Source organism: Calypte anna, chromosome 3 (genome assembly GCF_003957555.1).
Source record: "Calypte anna isolate BGI_N300 chromosome 3, bCalAnn1_v1.p, whole genome shotgun sequence".
NCBI lineage: Eukaryota > Metazoa > Chordata > Aves > Apodiformes > Trochilidae > Calypte > Calypte anna.
In genome coordinates, this window is record NC_044246.1 from 37,282,666 (window position 1) to 37,304,081 (window position 21,416).

The window sequence follows — 21,416 nt, forward strand, 5'->3', positions numbered from 1 at the left end:
AGACCTAGGTGGCTCCTTCAGATTACAAACATGTTATCTTTGTACACCTGTATTGTAACATTGCTAAAAAAAGTGGAGTAATGCACGATGGAAAGCAGTTCTACGTTGGTTAGCTGTGAGTGCTATTAGATTTTCATGCTCTGACTCCCCTCTAAAATTATTCCTTGGGATTGCTTTCTGCCATCAGTCTCTAGACAGAAATTTTGTTGTGCATCTACATTGTGAATGCATACATCACAAACCATACTTTTTAGGGGGTTTGCTTCAGTGAAAAATAATACATCACTGACTTTCTCTAGAAAACCATTAAACTTCTATCTGTTGCCACTACTACCCTACATCCTGATCTATAGCTGCCTTTGTATCCCCTGCAATTCAAAGACTGCATTGTGCCTTACTTGTCTTTATAAAGTGATGCCAAGAGACTTTCCAGATAGGGAGAGGATACCTGCCTCTGTATTAAGAATTTTTTTTTTAATGTTGAAGGCTTGGGACAGTCTATAATTAAATTACTTTAATAGCAGAGTGAAAAATGGCTAAAAAGAGATTTTGGTGGTATGCTCTCTCCTGTGCAGTCTTGTGGTGATGTGAAGGAAAGAATGGGTGCACACCATATGCAGAGCTCACTGGTATCTTAGGGATGCTCAACTCAGATGTTCTGGTGAGCATAAAAGAGCCTGGGAATGGCATTAAACTCACTCATTAGGGAAAAGCAAAAAAGTTGTGCTGCCAAACACAGTGTATACTTTCTTATCGGAAAGCTTTCCAGTTCCTTATTTTAGTACCTGGTGACTGAAAGGGTTGCTATGCCATACAAATGCAGAACTCTTTCTATGAGAATTTGGAGTATTTTGCAGCACCTTCCTTATGAATTTCTTTAATATTCAGTTTCTTCATATTTCTCTTCTATCATTTTGATTGTACTTTAGCAGATGTTGGATTATATGAACTTTTCCCAGCAGTGCTCTTACTGCATTAATCTTCTGCTTCTTTTTTTCCAGGTAGTTATCGTCTATATCTAGGACACAGTCTTTTGTGAAGATCTTTTGAGAAGGATCTCTTTGAGATCTTTTGTTCATGGTTTTTTTGATCATCCACTATGTCTTGTGCTTTTGACACACCTGGGTCTGCTGCTTCCTTGTGCATACTACACGCTGGGTCACTTCCTATCCTTACTTCTCAGTTCTTTTGTTGGTAGAGAATGAGCTCTTTTCTCTCCTTGAGCACATAATTCACTGGTGACATTTTACTTCTTTGGTGCCTGAAGAAATGTGATGGCTGAATGACCAGCTCAAGTCTTTTTTTCTTTTGGTATTTATATTGTTAATCTTATCTAAGTCTGTGGTCAGAGTGCTACAGTAATGCGCATTTATACAAAGGAGGAAATTTCATATTTTGGGGGAAGGACAATATGGCTGCTGAGAAAGCTTAATAAAACTTCCATGCTTAATAAAAGATCTAGCCTACTTCTAAAGCCAAAAAAATGTTATGGGAAGAGTTAAAATGCTGTAATAACATCTTTTATTAGTACTGTTTCAATTAATTTTCTTCCAGAAAAGTGGATTTAATGTGTGTCTGAAAGTCTTTTTTGTAGAAGAATTATAACCAAAAAAATTGCATAACAAAAACTTAATTTCAGCATAGGCTATCTGGAGCTACCTATAAAAACAGGAAAAAGGAGTAGAATGCAAACACTATAGGAACAAGATATCTCTCTGTATTTTAATTTGGTAATTTTTAGCACTGTGTGTATCCTGTGAGGAGGACAAATTTATACATGACTGAAGCCCCATCTAACCACCCCCATCTTCTTGGCTTGGCTCTTCATCACAGTGATAGTGTCTGTAATCCTGTCTCTGTGAAAGCCCTTCTACTCTATTCAGATGCTTAAAACTTACTGAAAGCAATACCTGGCAAACTTTTCTGATTTGTGTTGGATGTCGTCCAATAAAAAACATAAAAACTGCCTATGTAGCAGCTGCTCTGTTAAAGCAAGACCTTCTTGCCTGATAACAGAAACAGTTCTTGCAAGTTTGGCATTAGATTCTCTTTGACTTGTTGGCTGTCAGGCCCAGGAGCACTGGGATGCTGCATGGTATAGCTGGTAATGGTTACTCTCTTAGTTTGTGCTGCTGACTTGCATCTGCCAGGTTTATGCATGAGGTAACCTCGGGCATTTGCAAGGTGAATTTTCCTTCCTTTATCCTAAGAGATCGTCTCTGATTTAGTCATAAGCAAAACCTGTGGAAAGGTAGCGTGTTCTTCTGCCATAACCTGTAGTAATTTTGTCATTCCTTCCCTCTGCCCCTTTTTTCTCCAGATAAATGGCTCATTTAAATTGGGAGCTATTGAAATACTCTCTGGCTGGCAAATGCAGTGCCTAGCAGCAGTCATCAAGGACGAACCAAACATGAGTGGAGGAGGGGAGCAGGTCGACATTCTTCCGGCCAATTATGTGGTCAAAGATCGCTGGAAAGTGGTGAGTAGCTCTGACTTTGTGCTTCCTTTGGCTACCAAAACAACTCTCTTCCTCTTGTCTTAGTACAGAAACTTGAGTAAGTGGTCCTGAGCTCTGTCAAGCAATAATGGAGTGGTATGGTTTGACATGTTAGTAAGATAGTGCAACAAGGTAGTTAATATTGCTCTAGTGTTTATTTTAGACTGGTGTTTTTAGAACTCTAAACCTACTGATGAATTTTAGGTAGGATTTCAGGCAGAATGGGTCATCTTTTAGTTAGAACCTTAGATTATGAGTTACTGTGTCAAAGAGTACTACAGATCACAGAACCAGCCAGGACAGAAAGGACCTCTGAGATCATAGAGTCCAACCCTTGATCCATTACCACTGTGGTTACCAGACCATGGTACTGAATGCCACATCAGTTTCTTCTTAAAAACCTCCAGGGACAGAGAATCCACCACCTCCCATGGCAGCCCCTTCTAATGCCTGATCACCCTTTCTGTAAAGAATATATTCCTAACATACAACCTAAACCTCCCCTGGCAGAGCTTAAGACCATGCCCTCTTGTCTTACTGGTAGCTACTTGGGAGAAGAGACTGACCCTCACCTGGCTACCCCCTCCTTTCAGGGAGTTGTAGAGAGCAATGAGGTCTCCCCTGAGCCTGCTCTTCTCCAAGAAGATGTATAGATGTATGGATGTGCCTATAAATTGCATTACAATAAAATAATTTTAAAAGAAATGTTGAAGTTTGGAATGTCAGCTACTTCAAAAGTTAGAAATTCCTTAATTAGCTTGTTGGTACAATTTCTGTCCAAATTTATTAGGATACTTTTTAAAATTATATCATCGCATATTAAGAGTTTTAGTTCTTTGTGGGATGACTGTCTCATCTGTTGTATACTGAATTAGTAGCCATTTCAACTCCTATGTATTCATTGTATGGCTGCAGATCTCTCTATGCTTTTAAATTCATGGCATGAGTTTGTCATTGAAAATCAACTCTCTATGTTTCTTAATCCTGTAATATCTATGCCAGATTTTTTTAAAAATGTGTTTTTACTAGGTGATACAGGAGAGAACTATTAGCTTGCTTTTACAGGTAGGGTTTCAAATTTAGTTAAATCTTGACTTTTATAATATATTACAGACTGCTTAATATTTATGACAAAGCACAACTCTGCTAGATGTCATGGGTATCTAAGCATTCTCCTCACATCTATAGATTGGACCTTTCTGTGTTGCCTCAGACACCCAGTGGATGAGTATGTGACTAATGATGGCTTGTGAGCAGAGATTTCTACAGCTTGACCAGAATCATGCAGGAATGCTGTGGTAGAGAGATGGGGAGACTCTCATCCTCTAGACATGTTTCCTTGCCACCAAATGTGTTTGGAGAATACAGTTTCTCCTCCATATAAGGTTTTCTCCTATGTCATAATGTGATGTCTCTGGGATGGTAGGGAAAGTAGCATTATATTATCACATCAATTAAAGAAACTAAAAAGAAGCTTGGCCTTCCAGTACCTGAAGGGGCCTACAGGAAAGGTGGGGAGGGGCATTTTGCAAGGGCACATAGCAATAGGGCAAGGGGTAATGGTTTTAAACTGGGAGAGGGTAGAACTAGGTTAGACATTAGGAAGTACTGTGTGGGTGGGGAGACACTACAACAGGGAAGTTGTGGATACCTGCTCTGTCACAATTTAACCCTGGGAACGATATGAGAGATGCTCTCTATGTATCCCCCTCCCTGATAAAGAAAGGAGAGAGAATAAGGGAGAGAGACTTGTGGGTTGGAAGCTAAACTCCACAGCTTTAACAAAACAGTATTGATATAAAAAGGAAAAATAATTAAATATATATGATATGCAGAAAAATGATGCCACATTCCTCCATCCCTTTCATAGAATCATAGAATGTCTTGAGTTGGAAGGGATCTTGAAGATCACTAAGTTCCAGTCCCCCTGTATGGACACCTCAAGGCCTCATCCAACCTGGCCTTGAACACTTCAAGGGAGGAGGCAGCCACTGCTTCCTTGGGATACCTGTTCCAGTGTCTTGCCACCCTCAAATTAAAGAATTTATTCCCGCTGTCTAACCTAAATCTCCTTTCTTCAAGTTTGAAACCATCTCCCCTTGTCCTCTCACTACACACCCATGTAAAAAGCCCTACCCCAGTTTTCCTGCATGTAGCCCGTTCAGGGGGTTGGAACTAGAAGATCTTTAATGTCCCTTCCAACTCAAACCAGTATATGATTCTATGATAACATGAAAAGATCATGACCTTTATACTTCTTGAAATTCTGTATGTTTTTCCAGGGAGGTTTTTTTTCTGCCTTTAAAAGCTTTGGTTAAAAAAAGGTGAAAAAAACCATTAGATACCACGTGTGCCATTGTGTCCATTTTTAACTTTGGTTACCAGCAGTGCCTGTGTCATTAAACTCACAGCAAAAGCCTTGCTAGTTTGAAATACAAGTGATTTGTAGTAGTAGCACTAAATCATTCATCTGTGCTAACTAGTTATGGTACAGCTGCCCTGTGAGTTTTTCTGTGGACTGTGAAGAGCAGAGGACCAGGGAGACTCAGAACTCTCAACTGGCTTCAGTTCCATGCTGTGGATAGGTTATTTTTAACAGCCCTTTTCAGGCAACATACCCATTCCTAAGACTTGCCTCATGCCTCTGTCTCTTCGTTGCACTGGGCAATTCCTGCTTGCTCTGTTCTTGCTGCTCTCCCATTGTTTACCCTCTCCTCACTGTAGCACTTTGCTCATGCTTTTTCCAAAGCCTTCGCTTTTCTGTCTGGTCTATCCCCAAACAGCCTATTTGTATTTAAGTAATTCAAACTGCTCTTCATTCTCCACGCTTCCTGAGAGCAGATGGGGAATCTCAGTTTTCTCTGTGATGAGATACCAAAATGGAGACACCCCCTGCCCCCTCCCAAAGCTTTCTGGCACAGGTGAAGGAAAGTCTTGCTGTGCTCTTGGAGGTCTGGGCTGGAGCACACATAGCTGTTTTGGCAGGATGATACCTGTGCAGCTTAACTGACGTACAAGATCTGAAACATGTTCTGTGCTTATGGACTTCTCAGAAAATACCTCTTGCACAAATACCTCTTGACCCTCTCTGCACAAATGGAAATTTCCTCAGAGCCTACAGTTTGGTCAGATTGGAGCATGTTCTTTGCAAAGGTGAATCTAGACACTCTCCTCATGCTAAGCCGTTGCTTCAAGTATATGATTATATTCTCCTTTGCCCTAGCTAGCTTTGGCTTGTATCATTCCTCCTGTTCATCAGGAATGGTAAAATGTCCTTATATGATGGGAGTGTTTTTTTTAACACAGTCTAAACTAAGTAACTTTGTTCATGGAAACAGCAGAACTATTAAAAGCACAAAAACCTCAAAATAAAGCCCAAAATATGCTGGGTTATGATCACAGGGAAACATTCCTAACTAAATTTAAGTTTGGTAGAGGCACTAAATGTGGGATTCAGTGACTTCATGCGTGTATCTGTGACTGAGGGCTACTGGAAGCTCTACCCTACCCCCTAACTGCCCTAGGAAATACAGAAATGTGTAACTATATTGTCAACAAAAACTATCTCAAACTAGAGAAACAGTATTTTATGTTTTATAATGTTGGCTCACAGTAGTATTCAATACTGCAGTGAGGTCATCACTCCACTTGAAGATCCTGAAAAGTTACATCACTTGCTAAAGGGTGTAAATACCAATGACAAATTCCGATTTCCAGCTCCAGGGAGCAGAGCTGGGAATGCTTTGTTCTAGCTGAGTTGTGTGTTGTGAGCTTTCATTGAACAGTCATTTCTGCCCCCCCCAAAGTGCACGCCCTCTAGGCAGGCCTTCTGTGCTGTACCCTTGCTGTGCTTGATATTAATGTAGGACCAGTCAGACCTGTGAACTGTATGGAACTCAAAATAATTTGTAAAAAAAATTAAAATACCTGTGTTGGGCCAAAGAAATGGACAGGATAGATCAAGCAATAGATGAAAAAGGGAGCATACCCTGAAGTAATGTACAGATATAAAATCAGTAGTAGCTTTTTTGTTCTTTGTCATAGACATTTCAGAAACTAACCAGTAGAATACAGGCTGGACAGTCCAAGCTTTCTGTGAGCAATGGATCTTGTTCAGGCAGGTGTGTGGCATATTTATGTGATTCTGGGGTTCAGCTGCCAGAAGGCTTTTTGTGTAATTTGTCCTCCCATTGTGACTGTCTCTGGCTGGGCATCTGCTTGAACCTTGTAGTTCTTAGTGCTGGCATACTTCCAGTATTGAGACAATTTCTAATTTTAGATCAGTATATTGTATTCCTTGAATTCCTTTTCTCCTCTCATCCTGTATGCTGGCTGTCAAAGCTTTGAAAAATGAAGATATTAGTCCTCTGCAGTTAGCCTCTTGGTAGTTCATTTTCCTGTCATTCCAAGTCAGTAAAGTTTGGCTGTCTGACAGCAATGGTATTTTTGTTCTTACTTTTGAAGAAAGTCATGGACAAGGAGGGCATATGCTTTTTTATCAAAACTTGTGGACCTGAAGAAGTATTCTTTTGAGTAATTCTTTGCTTGCAGATATTTTTGATGTTTTGACTAGATGAACTTTGGACAGTACTGGAACCATGTAACTCTTTCTGAGATCCCAGAGGGTCACTTGATCTGCACATGCTCTGCTGAATGATAACAGCTGCTTCTTTCAGGGAAGGGAACACAGTTAAAACATAACTTGTACTTTCTTTGAATGAGGTATAGATATTGAGGATGAATGAATGGATCTTTTTATTTCTCCCAAACACTTTATACTGGGGACTCACAACTGAGACTTATTAGCAAAACAGAGTTGGCAGGTCATGCACTGAACTTTGCATATAGGTAGTGACTCCTGTTCACAGGGATATGTATGCTCTTTTGTCAGGTACAATCCATGCTTTGTTTTTTTCCAAGCTTCTGAGATTTTTTAACTGAAGTTTTGGTTACACTTCTCCTGTTTACTTTGGAAACCTCCTTGTAAGCCCCACAAATTTTTGTGCATTCTCACCCTGTCTTGGTCACAAAGGCCAAGAGTCTATGGTTCCAAGAGAGAACTTGGGACAAAGAAGATGCTTTGTTAGTCTTGGGAACTGTTTTGTTCTCACTCTGTGCAGAATTACTGTAAGTGGGGTCTAGCAGGTCTTCAGATGATTTAGAATGTGACTCGTTGACTTGTTCTTGATTGGCTTCTCCATTCATGCCTGTTTTCTATATGTTAGTTTTTCTCTTGAGATCAGTATAACTACAGTCCTCCTAAGGAAGTTGAATAGCCTCTGGGAGTTTGGTGAATGTAGGTCCACTCTTCCTCACCTGTCAGATGAGACCTGCTGGCCATTCTGTTCAAGTAGTCCATTGAGTTGGGCTGCAGGAGTTAAGAGCTTGACTATACAAGTGCTCCTCAAAGTAGTCCCTATTTGAAGCCTGTGGGAGACAGCCTTTATCCTGGTGAGTTCATCATAAGGTCTGTGGCTCTGAGTTTGGTTCTTTGTTGTGGATTCATTGTATGCATTTCTGACCTTGCCACCAATCCTGAGACTGAACCACTCATGTCTTGGTCCTGGAGCATTTTCCTGGGAAGTCCTAGTGCTTATATAATGTCCTTGGAAAGCAGGCTTTGTTTAGAGCAGCAGTGCCTTATATGTTTGCTGAATAAAAGCTTAAATTTGTAGCTGAAGGCTATTTTTAGTTGAGGGAGGTTTGTTGCCTTGGTGTTTTGAACTGCCCCTATGTGAGTACTGATTTCTGCTTAGTGGGAAGGCTGTGTGTTTTGTTTTTAATAAGCTCTGGAGGACTCTTTTCAGGATAAATCTAAAATATTTCAGGATATTTAAAGAGAGCTGTCTGTGTCCTGTGTAACTACTGATATATCCAGGGGGGGCTTTTGGGAGTGGATTCTCCCTCATCAGGACATGGCTGGTTTGTGTTGATAGCCCTGAGGGACAGTCCAGTTTGAGGAATTCCTGGAACCCTGTAGTCAGAGATTGCCACATTGAGGGGTCAAGTAGAGTAGCTTTTCAGAAACAGTTCACTCCAAGGGTCTAATGTGGCATGAAACCTATTAGAAGGTGGAAGAAGTGCTGCAATGAGCTGTGTGGTTGTGTGGCCATTAGTGAGATGCTGAAAGGACTGAAATCGAGTCTGAGATGCAGCTTAATTTTTATTTTCTGTGTGCAAGTCCAAGTAGGTATATGTGTTTGATCAGATGAACTGTTCACATGACTCCACGGGCTGTAATGGAAATCTGGACACCCAGCTCATGTTTGCTCTGCATTTAGGCAGCATGAATCTAGCTGGTGTTTTCAGCCTGTATCCTAGCCTTAGCAGCAAATGGACTGGTGGAAGGTAGGAAACAGGATGAGAACAGAATAATCCCAGAGCAGTGAGGCTTGTCGTGGGTCATTAGGTAATTACTAATTAAGTGATTCTTGTTAATATTCCTTTCTCTTTTTTGACTTTGTTTTTAACAGTTTAATTATTAGGTTTTTTTCTTGAGTGGTATATGCTCATCTCTTCTTTGTGGCCAGCAGAAAGCTCTGCTGAATTCATCCTAGTGAACTCCCACAGTATACCCAAGCAGCAGGGAAATGCCTGTGTGGTAAGTAAGCCTGTGCCTTGTAAGCTAGCCAAGGCCTTGAGTTGCAAGTTAAAAACTTGCTTTGCAGCAAAGAAAAACAAGTGGCTGCTGATGGCCTCTGGATGTTGCTGAAAAATCCAGGAAGGCAGCAGTGTTGTTAATGATGAATAGGACCATCTGGTGTGCTGGGAAAAGCATAGCAGAGAATAATTTCCAAAAGAGGATGCAAAAGGATGTGAGGAAGCAGGGCAGCTTGAGGGCTCTTGGACAGCAAGGTGCATCCGTTGGCTAGAATGTGTGTATAAAATTGGTTTTCTGAGTCAGCAGAAGCTCTGATCTTGATCTCGAGTCATCTCACATTTGTTGTTCGACTTACATGGGTTCTCCAGTATGGCTATTTTCCCAGGTGAGCGCTCTCAATATCCGTACCTTTCTTCCTGAATCTGTTTCTCTGATGTGCACATCCCTTTGCTTTTTCTGAAGTAACAGTCCTAGTCTGTTCTTAGTTTTTCTAGGATCCTGATAATTGTTTTCATCCTGAAATGAACCACTCCAACTCAGTGAGAGCTTCTAGCAGCCAGGTGATTGATATTGGGTATTGTACATGACTAGACCTTCCTATAGGTCCTTATAGTGCCACTGTTCTAATTGTATTACTGTTGTTCCATTTATACTGTAGTAGTTTGCATTTTCACAAATGTATCAGACATGGGAGCTGTCACTATTAAGGGCGGTGAATGGAAAAACATCATTGTGTGTGCCTGTGCTGGCTCAGCAATATTTCTTGCCATCTCCATTTCTTGAATTTGCAGCCCAGCAAGAAGTTTGGGTAGCCTATGTTTCTTCTCCATCCCAGCTATGTTGTGTTATATTTATTACTGATTACTTTGACTTGTTATGTTAACGATTTTCCCAGTGAGGCTTTCTTGATCTTCTTCCAAGCCTTCCTAGATCCCACTTCTGTCTTCTACAGCTTTTATTATTCCTTTCCCTTCTGTGTCAATACATCAGGCAACAGAAAATCTGGTGTACTGAATCCTGAGGTATTAGTTGGCATGATATTCCTATACTGAGTGTAGCATTGTTTTGATAGGAAGATTTTTAATAGCCAGCTGATCGAGTATGTATTTCCAATTTGAAGTAGGGCTGCACTGTAATAATTTATGATAATATGTGGTGACCTAGTTATTGGGTTGTTTACTGTATGAATATGCCTGTTCAGCTCAGTGGAAGCTTGTGAGGAAAAATAACAAGTAAAAGGGGAAAAAGAATGGCTCTGGACGATAACTCTCAAGGGTTTATCAAGAAATAGCTTCAGAGGCAATATCCAGGCTGTTAATATGTGAAGTACTATCTTCTTCATGCAGAGCTGTTTTTCTTGAGATGGGAGCCAGAAAAGCAAATAGTTTATGTTGCCTTCAGAAGAAAAAAATCTGTCCTTTAGAGTCAAGGCCCTTTGCTCAGCAAACAGGACAGAAGCACAGGACAGGCCTTCTGTGGTGCAGAAGACTCTAAAATACCATCCAAGCCTCATTAAACATTGTGTAAGTTATGTGATTGACTATTTGCCTTATTTAAACTTCTTTTTCCCTCCAAGTGTTATTGCTGGCATTGGGAAGAAACAGCACTCAGAACTTCCTAAGCAGATGTGGACAGAGGGAACACAAAATGCTAAAGGGAAAGGATGCAACAAGGTTCAATGAACAACTGCTAAGCAGATCAAAGGAGTCCTGATCTAGCTCTGCTGTAAACCTCAATTTGTTCCTGGGCAGCATAGTATGCTTTAAATATATCTAAGGGGAGCAAATATAAAATTCCTGGCAAATACGTTGATACTTGCAACATGTTACAAGTCTGTCCTGTACATACTTATGTATAACTATATGTGCATATGCTGAGAAGTCTCAGCAGCAGGAGAATCAAGGAATTGCCTTCCAGGAAAGGCAGAGGATCTCAGCTTGCATTCTGAGTGGGTGGCTACTCTAGAACAAGCAGACTATCTATCTCAGTAGGTGCATACCAAATATGCTGCAAGTTAGACATCTTTAGCTTTGAATTTATTTCAATTGCAATTGGTTTGATCTCCAAGTAGTGGTATCCTTCTATTGTGAAACAGTCTTTAATTTTGCTCAGAGAAACAAAAAGCGTCATTTGGTGTGGTTTAAAACTAAAGAGGAATAAAAAAGAAGGAGAGAAGGAGAAGCAGTGGAGCTGTACTTGTGGCTTGTTCATAACTGTTTGGAGGCAAATGCAGTTCACATTTTTCTGAAATGTGAAACTGAAGTAACCTTACCATCATAGCAGGCCAAGCAGCTTGTATAATATTCCAGTGGATGTTTTGGTCAGTATTTAAAATCCTGTGAATAAGATGTAAACTTTATTTAGCTTATTTCTTGAAAGCATTAGTTCCAGCTATCATGGTTGTGTTTTACTGCAGAGCTGTGTTTGTTGAGTGGGAATGATGGTTTTTATCTACCATGGTCTGGATAGTCATTCACTTTGAAGGGTCTTTCCTTGAATTTTGGCAAGAACATTATTGAGGTAATAAGGATTATAATTTGCTTTTTAAAAAGTATCACGTCATCACTTGCTAGGCTTGTTTTTTGTTGTTACAGCAGAGAATTTATACATAACACAGTCAAGTGGGAAGCTGGACTTCTGCCTAGCTGTACAGGGAAGGGATTCAGGCGCAGGACAGATTGGGAGATGAGGTTGTTCTCTCTATACAGTAAAGAAGCTGGTGCCTAGAGACAATTTGATGTTGTCTCTCTTGTACATTTCAGCAAACCTATTTATACTTTTCTAGTTGAAGAAGATTGGTGGTGGTGGCTTTGGGGAGATCTATGAGGCGATGGATCTGCTGACCCGTGAGAATGTGGCCTTGAAGGTGGAATCAGCCCAGCAGCCCAAGCAAGTTCTCAAGATGGAAGTGGCTGTCTTGAAAAAATTGCAAGGTAAGGCAGAGTGTTTAAGGCCATTCATTGTGCATGCTAACAATTAGCATCTGAATTGCAAATGTTTTTTGTAATTTTCTCTGTAGCTTTCATCTATATGTGAGATATTAGATTAAGTCATTCAGCCCAGAAAGTTACTACATTCTGGAAAGCATCCTACTCAAGCGAGTTCCAACTACAGGGACTATTTTTGTCTGCAAGGCTATGAGAACAAGGAGGAGATTTAAACTGAGCTATTGGTGCACATGTCTGTGGAATAGTGATATTGATTAGATAATAAGGAATATATCAAGCAATGTTTAACTAAGAAATGAGGTTAGCTGTTTGCCTGCCAGGACCACGACTGTGTTTGGGTCTGTGAGCATGATGGAGTCTCCAAGTAAAATGGCTGACTAGTAGATGAGTGCAAAAAGTGGATAATATGAAGCATAGAGACACTGGCAATTAATTAATTTTTCATATACTTGATTGTCCTGAAGGCAAAATTTGAAGTGATTTTAGGTGTTTTTAGCTTTGGGAATGCTGGTTTTGAATTACTTTAGTTTGAATGGTATGCCTATTCTTAATTTTCCCTAACAGCTTTAAATTAGTTTGGATGTGGCAGTCAGCCCTGGCACCATCCATTTCTGTAGCTGAATATGGCAAAGCTTATAAATTGTCTGGGAAGAAGAAAAATGGGATCCTCTCTACTTATGTCCAACCCTGCTTCCACTTAAGAAATTACACTCACGAAGGACTTGCCTTATGCCATCATGCTATTTTCTGTTTGCTCAAAAGAATCTATAAGTAGAGCCAAAATTTGGCTCTTCCTGTGCTGACATTTAAAATCAGTCATTTTAAGGAGTGAGCTAGTAGAATAGGGTGAAAGAAGCCAGCCAGTGACCCAAAAGCTTTTGCAATGCTGGTGTGATACAGTTAAACAACAAAAGATGCGAAGGAGCTGCAGTTGTTCCTGACTCAAAAAACTGTGAGAAGGCTTCTACTAAAAATGATTGCTAGGGAAGGATATAACAAGGAATTTCCAAATCTACCTTTGAGGAACTGCTGTTTGCTAAAGCACATTGCACATGGATTTCCTTGTGAAGGCAAGGCATACTGTTGACAGGTATAGTTCACATAATCTTGTGTAATATGCCTCTAAAGAGATGTTCCTTTTTGTAGGATTCCACTTAGGCTGAGGAAAAACCTTCCAATGAAGGAGTGAGTAGTTTATTCATTACCAGAACTCATGCTTCCAAGACAGTCTTGTGGCCCTTTGTCTGTGCACGTAGCTCTGCCCTTGCACAAAATCTCCAGAGAGATGATTGAATTAGAGGGTGAAACTGTTGCAGGCCCTGTGAAATAGGAATGACTCCATATTTTTGACAGCTTGCCTCTAGGTAATATCCGTAAATTATTTTTGAAGGTCAAATAGTTTTCAACAGTTCAGCTCTTCTAAAAGGAGGGCTAATAAGGTGGTTTTTTTAGTACTCTGTATTGTAACAGATGTAGCTGAGCTGTGTAAAGAGAATCAAAACAAAGGAGAAATCAACCCAGGTCATTAGGAAGAGGTTTACTGTTTATCTGTGAAAGTCCTGGATGTATAGAGCTCACAGCAACAGCAGAGCAGGTGGCTGAGATTTGAAAGCAATGGAGTGACGGCAAGCAAGGCTGGTTTTAGATTTTTGCATTTGGAACCTGTTCTGAATTGAGTGGAGTCTGACTGTGTAGCATGGCAGATTATTAGTATACCAAGAAAAAAGTACTATAATGCTGACTAGTGTAAGTACTTGTTAGATCCAGGGCGGGGAATGCTTGAAAAACATGACCTGAAGTCATCAAACCAGAACTAGCATCAGATACAGTGGAAGGCATTGACTAATACTCGTGTTTTGCCATCAGTGTTTATTTCTGGAAAATACTTGGGAATATCAAATGCTTGAAAAAAACCCCACACTTGTACAGAGCATGATCCCAGTAACTGGGGAGAGAGAGTGGTGATGGGTGGAATTAGGAAAGTCCCTTGGCAAAGAAGTTACCAAACATTAAGGGGGAGAAAAGATGGCAGAAGCAGAATTGGCTACGCCTCAGCTATCCTGCATTTGCGAATGATAAATTATCTCAGCCATATTTTTACAAATCAATCTGTTACATGAAGATTTTAGCTTTTTGGTTTGGATTGGTTTTTGGTTCCAGTTTAACCCCCAAATGCCTTACTGAAATAAATGATGAAGTTAAAATAAGAAATAAGGTTGATAAAGTTAGGAATCATGTATTGTATATGTTTTCACTTTGCTGTTGCAAAGAGGTAAGAAACATTTAAGAAAGGAAGATACAGACATTATTCAAACAGTTGGTGGGTGGAGGAACGTGATGGTATTTCCAGAGGTGACATAGTTGGTTCATGGCTTTACAGGTTAAAAAGCAGGGAAACAGTGTTGTCTAAAATTGCTCTATACTTTTCTGGTAGAACTGAACATTGCAGTCCCTCTTAAATAGTAGATGTAACAGAGTTTTTTATTGTTGTTTTTTACTGTTACCTACTTCAGGACCTTATTTGGGTTACAGCTCAAGCTCTCAGCGCTCCTGGTCAGTTTGGGCTGCAGGCTGTTGTCAACACTTAGGCACTTTCTGGAATTGTTAAAGAATACAGCTGAGTTGAGGTCACAATGTCACTTCTGCACCAGGAGTCCACACAGAGGAACTAGGAAATTAATCAGCTAATGACTCTGCTAGGAGTCTCTATACCTTTAACAAACACTATGTAGTTTTCTACTGTGAGGGTGGTCCCTTTTTTTCCTGTGACAGTGATCAAACAATGGCATGGGTTGCCTGGAAAGATTGTGGACTCTCCATTCCTGGAGATACTCCGCTCAACTGGATGAGACCCTGGGTAATCTGTTCTAGCTGTGGCTGCTTGAACAAGGTGGTGGGTGGTACATGACCTCCAGAGGTCCCTTGCAACATAAATCATTCTGTGATATTTGTACTTGGCTATATGAGATCACTGCCGCTTTGATATCTCTCAGCTGCCCTAGAGAGTGATTCTGTTCTGCTCTTACTTGATTTGCTTTTTCTAGCTCTATAGTGCTTTTCAGTTATCTGTTTAGATTTTAAGGTCCTTGTCAAAGGCAAAATTCTTTCTGACTTTCATTGTTACTTGCAAGAGTTGTAGATCATCTTCTGACAGTCTTTATACTGTTTTAGGGCTGAGAAGAACAAGCTATGGTGCCCTTCTATGCTTTGGGTGCAACACGGTTGAGAAGTCAGCTTACAGAGTTTTTTGCTTAAGCAGGTGATGTGTTGAAGCTCTCAGTTGTCCCATTGTTGCACATTTACCCAAAAAGTTTTCAGCAAAATTTCTGTGTTTTCTTGCATGCCATGGACTGATGTGGTGAAAATTGAAACCTCTTTGTCCCACGAGTTGTTATAGAGGATTTTCTTGTTCTAACTGAGCTTACAGAGATCAGGATATTCTGTCTGGCACTACTCTTTTATCTGGCTACTTCTTATCAAAGCACTGCAAGATAGCATATTTTCTCAACCTTTATATAGGATTGTTTGGCTTACATTATCCTATTGCTCCCCTCTTCTGACAGTGTTGAACCAAAGGCGTTTTCTCAGTGTGTGTTGGTAAGTTTTCTTGGTGAACAGGGCAACTGCATTCTCTTTTTGGCACCACTAGGAATGTTGACCTCATCACAATGTGTATTACTGTCATTGCTAAGCAAGGAAGCCCAAAATCATGACAGTGTCTGATTTTGCTCATAACATTATTGCAGCATGAGCAGACAGATCAACCATTATGCCAGGCCTCTTCATTGAGTCACCTTTCTTTCCAAGTCCTCACCACATTGTTGCATTCAGAAAACCATACCTTGTTGTACCACTAGTGGCCACTACAAATTACAACCTTGGACCTCTTATAATTGAGATGACATTGTGTTTCCCCACTGTCTGCTCTAGGTGAAGTCCTCTGCTGTTTATCAACACCAGATAGAAGATATGTTTTAGCTTGACTACAGGAGTTTCTCACCACTTTTTTCTGGCCTGACTGATCTCTCTGGCTTATCTGATCCTTCCATGGGTGAAGGAGTAAGCAGGAGTAAGTTTAACTGGAGGACCAGAGAATTTTCCTCCCTTGAAGAAAGATGCTGTGCATTGCCCAGCTACTGGGTGTTAATGAGAGTCCAAGGAACTACATCAGAGAGTAGACTTTTGCAGTGATAGATTCTTATATATTTATCTCTAAAATGTGCAATAAGTAACAAGCGATATGCAAATTATATAAAAAAAATCAGAGTGTACAGCAATAAGAAATGTGTGTATGTAGCTGGTAAGTACAGGGATAATAAATCAACGTAATACTAAAAAAAAAGATAAGAAAAGTTACATTATAGTGACATTATAGACAGCTAATAGAGAATTTTACTACTGTAACAAATCCAAAAAACGTTTCAAGAATATTTTGGCACATCTACATAAGGAACTGCTGTATGAATGCAGCCTCTTGAAGAATACTTAGTGCCAAGCCCTCATTTTATTCCCTTAATCCATAAAGTATCTTTAAGTGAGATACTTGTATATGATGGTACCATTTGCACACAATTGTAAGTTATTTGGCTTTTTCTGCTCTGTGGCCTAACTGTGATGGCAGGATACTTCTTGCAGGTACAACTTGTCTCCAGAAGAAAAGGTTGCTGGGTTAGGTGTACCTTCTAGTGCTTTGCTGTGCAGAAAAGCCTTTTGATCACATATATTTAAAAACTATTGGAAATAGGATCTCTATGGCTAAGTGAATTAGCAACTTGCTTATCCAAAGAGCAAGAAGGGTTTTGGTTTTTCTGTGTTTCAGCCTCTTCAGCAATGTCGACATGAGTGAGCAGCATAGTGCCAACAGATCAGTGTATGATAGGTCTATACATCTCCAGTATATATGGCTTGGGGATTTTATATTATAGCTGGCATGTGTTATCGGGGTTTTGCTTTGGGTTAATTTTAGTCTGGTCTCACTGTTGGAGGGGTTAGTTGTTGGTTTGTACTGTCTCTTTTAGGATTTGGGGGCTATTTGGTGTGTAGCTTGAACGTAGTTTCTGGGTCTGTTTGCTCAGAAAAGTTCATATAATCCAAAGCTACTCTGTGAACAATGCTCACACATGGTAACCAAGATCATTTAAGGCAGTATAGGAGCTTGCTTTAAAACCTCAGTACTATTAGAAACCAGGAATCAGACTCCTGTTCTTTGGAATCATGGGGAGAAAAAATGTGATGGTTTCGTGTCATAGAACATGAAGAAGAAGGGGTCCTGTTACTTTTAGAAAAGCAGATGTTTTTCACTATCTTCAATGCTTTTCCAACTATTTGCTTTTCCAACTGTTTTGGAAGACAGAAACCTGGCTGCTCTCTCCATCACTTTTTTTCTCACCCTGGATTTGCTGTGGAGCAACAGTCAGGTGGCAAAGGAGCCTCTGTGAAATACTGTCCAGACTCTGTTTCCCATCTCTAAGGGATCAATGAAAATACAACAGCTCTGTCAGAACAGCTCTTGCACAGCTTTTGAGGTGGTTGACTTTGTCTATCTTGGCACCAGTCTGCCTTTCCAACAGCAGCCTTAGTGCAGAAATACTAAACCAGTATTTGATTAAATCCATTGGATTATTTCCTCTAACTTTTGGTTTGCTGCAGAAGAGGGTGTGGAAACCATTTTCCTATGCCAAACCAGATGCTCAGGTGGGGCTGTGTGAGGTCCAGCAGCAGATGCTTTAACTCAAAAGTATTCTCTCTGTCCTTACCCACCTCTTGATAGGTCTCTCTGGGAGCACCCTGCATGCTTGTGAGACTGGGATGGTGCAGAAGGATCTCTCACAGGGTGTGCAATTCAGATGCCCTCTTGTCCACAGGGTCCCCAAAATATGGATGTGGTCCTGGCATTTGGTTTCCTTTGCTGGGATTCTTCCTGGAGCAGCAGAACTGTCAGATTGTCAGCAGATTGTCAGTTAAAATGGCCAGATTATTCTGATGCTGAACACTGTTTCCTGTGGTGACAGTTTTGCCTTGGTGTTGTGGCTACAAGGTCCCTATCTTTGATCTCACACCAGTTATTCATAAACTCTTTTCAGTGTGTCATTTTCTTTGTAAATGCCTTCTTTTTAGTGTAACCAATCTCATTGCGTAGGACTCTGATTAATTTTACTCTGCAGTGCAGAGATCTTCTGCATATTGAGTAGCTGTGCAAGATACATCTTGGTCACAGGCATTGTAGTTTTTCAGTACCTGGTTTTATTACAGCAGATAGTGAAGCAAGTTTGTGTTGCTTGTTCCTCATACTGCCAGGGGATAGACATGGGAAGGACATGGGATGGATGAAATAGGATTTAAAACACACTGTTTTGGGGCTGTGTTGAATTCTGGCTCCTTTGCTATTCTGCTTTGACTTGTGTGGGATCTGTTATCAACTGGTCATCTTAAAGTTTTTAGCGATCTTGGGGAAAAAGGAGAGGAAATTATGCCATGCAAAGTCATGCATTTTAATCTTTTACTGTTTGGTTAGGTGATGACCAGCTTTTCCTTTTATGTCTATTAGCTCATTTGTTTATTACAGAAGAATTATCCTAGTTGATTACTCCTGGCTAATGTTGTTATTTAAGCCTTATTTCAAATATAGAATTTGTTTTCTTTCATGTTCAAAACTCCTTGTGTCCAGCGAATTTGACAAGGCCCCTTGTCTGGCCAGAGATAAAACTTACTAACTGCAAAGGAAAGAAAACTATATGCTAGTCAGCTTTGCCAAGCTACAGACACCATTTACAAGTAAAGTCAGAAGCTGATGAAAATAACTAATTTTCTAGTCCTGGTAGATCTTCCATTTCATTAGAATATTTGTACAGAAGTTAACTCAGTATTCCTACAATACAAAATCTGTGATAAGCTGATAAACCTGATGCTGATGCTGACAGGTAAATAAAAAAGAGGATAGATGTAAAATATATATTACATCTAAAATGTGGAGCTTGAGAAACAGCTGTGGCTTTCCAGATGCCATTGTATAGCTAGGTGTCCATTACTGTGCATGTAATAGAGACCCTGAAATGCTCAATCAAGCATAGAATCATAGAATCATAGAATTAGCCGGGTTGGAAGGGACCTCAGAGATCATCTAGTCCAACCCTTGACCCACCGGAGCAGTTGCTAGACCATGGCACTGAGTGCCACATCCAGTCTTTTTTTAAATGTCTCCAGGGACGGAGAATCTACCACCTCACCGGGCAGTCCATTCCATAGCCTGATCACCTGCTCCATGAAGAAATTCTTTCTAATATCTAACCTAAACCTCCCCTGGCACAACTTAAGACTGTGTCCTCTTGTCTTGTAGAAGGTCGTCTGTGAAAAGAGTCCAGTTCCCACCTCTCTACATGTTATGTCATGTTATGTTAAGCATGTTATGTCACCAAGCACTTGATCTTTTCACATGCAGTTGTCTTTAGGGTTTAGCTGCAGATCAGCAGTATACCATGGGTTTTGATACTTCAGGTATTGCCTGAAGAAAAAGAAACTTGATGGGTGATTCTGGAACTAAGCTGAGTTGGTGATTAGAGAGGTCATTGCTGACACGGGAGGCAGGCCTCAGAGAAGAAATAGTGCTTGACGCTGATACATCTAGAGGATAATTTAGGCTGGCAAGGGGGCACCTCTGTAGGTCTCAATTACAGTCTCCTGATCGAGGCAGAAAGAAATAGATCTGGATGCTCTGGGATTTTTCCAGTGAAGCTTTGAATGATCTCTGAGGATGGAGATTGCACAGCCTTTCTGGGCCCCTGTACCAGGGTTTGACCACTGGTGGTAAAAAAGAAATGGCATCTAATGGGTATTTCTCATGTTGCAGCTTGTGTCCACTGCCTCTCTGTATTTCTAAGAAAAGTCAGGCTCCATCTTCTTGGCACTCAGGACTTGTGCCGTTATGTCAGTGTTGATCTTGTACTGCCAAGAAAATACAAGAATTGGTAAGGTAACAGTTATTAGAGTAACAGTACTTGCCATGAGAGTTATAGTGATCTACGCAATACAAATTTCTTCAGTGTTTAGAGTGTACTGTTAGCAAGTAGACATCTCATCTATGGAACTGAATCAGAAAATTATTTTAGCATAAATGTAAAAGATTAAATTCTTGAAATCCTTTCAGGAGAAGGGAGGTAATTTTTTTCCTGTAAGTGAAAATGCAGGAGTCTGTTACAAAAACAAACAAACAAAAAGCTTAATTTATGTGAAAAAATAAACTTAAAAAAGGATCATAAATTAAGTTTTTACGTGCTGTGCAATGAAAATTTTTCATGTAATAGGAGCTTTTAAGTATTAACATGGGATTTTTAAACATATCTTTATAAGGATCTATTCTAAGTGGAAGGGTTTCCCAGATATTTGAAATTATTTTTATATGTGAAGAGATCATTACTGACTGTAATTTTAAAGTTCCTTCAGAACAGGAACGGTGAAGACCATTTCAGTAATGGAAATATTTGTATTTCCTACCCAATGTTACATGGGAGATTATTATGTTCATTTTAGCAGTAGAAAGAGTATTTATTTGTGCATGAACATTAAAGGCAACTAAAACATTGCCTTAACTGAATGGTTGGAAAAATGAATGCATATGAAACAAAATAAAACACCTATTCTCTGAAATTTTCCTTAGGTCAGTGTTTATGAATATCAGGCTGACTTATTTCTCCAACCTATGTCAGTTAGTTAACAGGTCAAAACTTTATAATCTCTCTGTTCCTCTACTTTGTTGAAAGGCAACTGCTTTGTTTTAGTACTAAACCAATAACAGTTGTAGGACTTAAAAGCTTGTAATCTTCTGTAATATAAGAGTGGCTGTTAATTGGAGCAGTAGAGCCAAGGAGCAAGTGTGATCTGGCAGCTAATGCAGTAAAGTAGCTGTGAGGCTCCCCATAATAAGTATAATAATAAGTATACCTTGAAGTATACCTTCTCACCTTATTAACATGACTGTTCTTGTGGGCATTGTAATTCTGATCAGTCTCAGGACTGATCTGCAGGAATGCTGAAGTCATGCTTGATTGTCAGCTTCCATCTGCTACTTCAGCATGTCATGAACTCCTCCAAGAGAGCAAACTGTTGTTAACATGGCGACTCCTTTAGCTGAAAAATGAGTAAAAGCCTCAGAAACCCAGAGGGGATGATGCTGCAAGCTTTTACCCCATATATATAATCTGCTGGCTGTACATATACCACCTCTAAACGTGGCCTGCTTTTTCTACAGTTGTATTTCTTCTGTTTCATGCAGCAATTGGCACAATCTTTCCTCCCCCCTTTTCTTTATTTCCTGGAGTTGCTTGTGTTGCAGAGTAGTGCATGCAAGAGCTGTTTCAGGAAGTTTAAGTTCCCA

General features: G+C 40.1%; 1 protein-coding gene across 1 annotated transcript in view; it reads left to right on the forward strand.

Moving 5' to 3' along the window:
- TTBK1 (tau tubulin kinase 1) overlaps positions 1 to 21,416 on the forward strand; it is a 105,408-nt gene that overhangs the window by 13,641 nt on the left and 70,351 nt on the right. The window contains exons 2-3 of the mRNA XM_030447682.1: positions 2,321 to 2,479; positions 11,884 to 12,031. Of these exons, the coding sequence (XP_030303542.1) occupies positions 2,321 to 2,479; positions 11,884 to 12,031 (307 nt within the window). The remainder of the gene's footprint in view (positions 1 to 2,320; positions 2,480 to 11,883; positions 12,032 to 21,416) is intronic.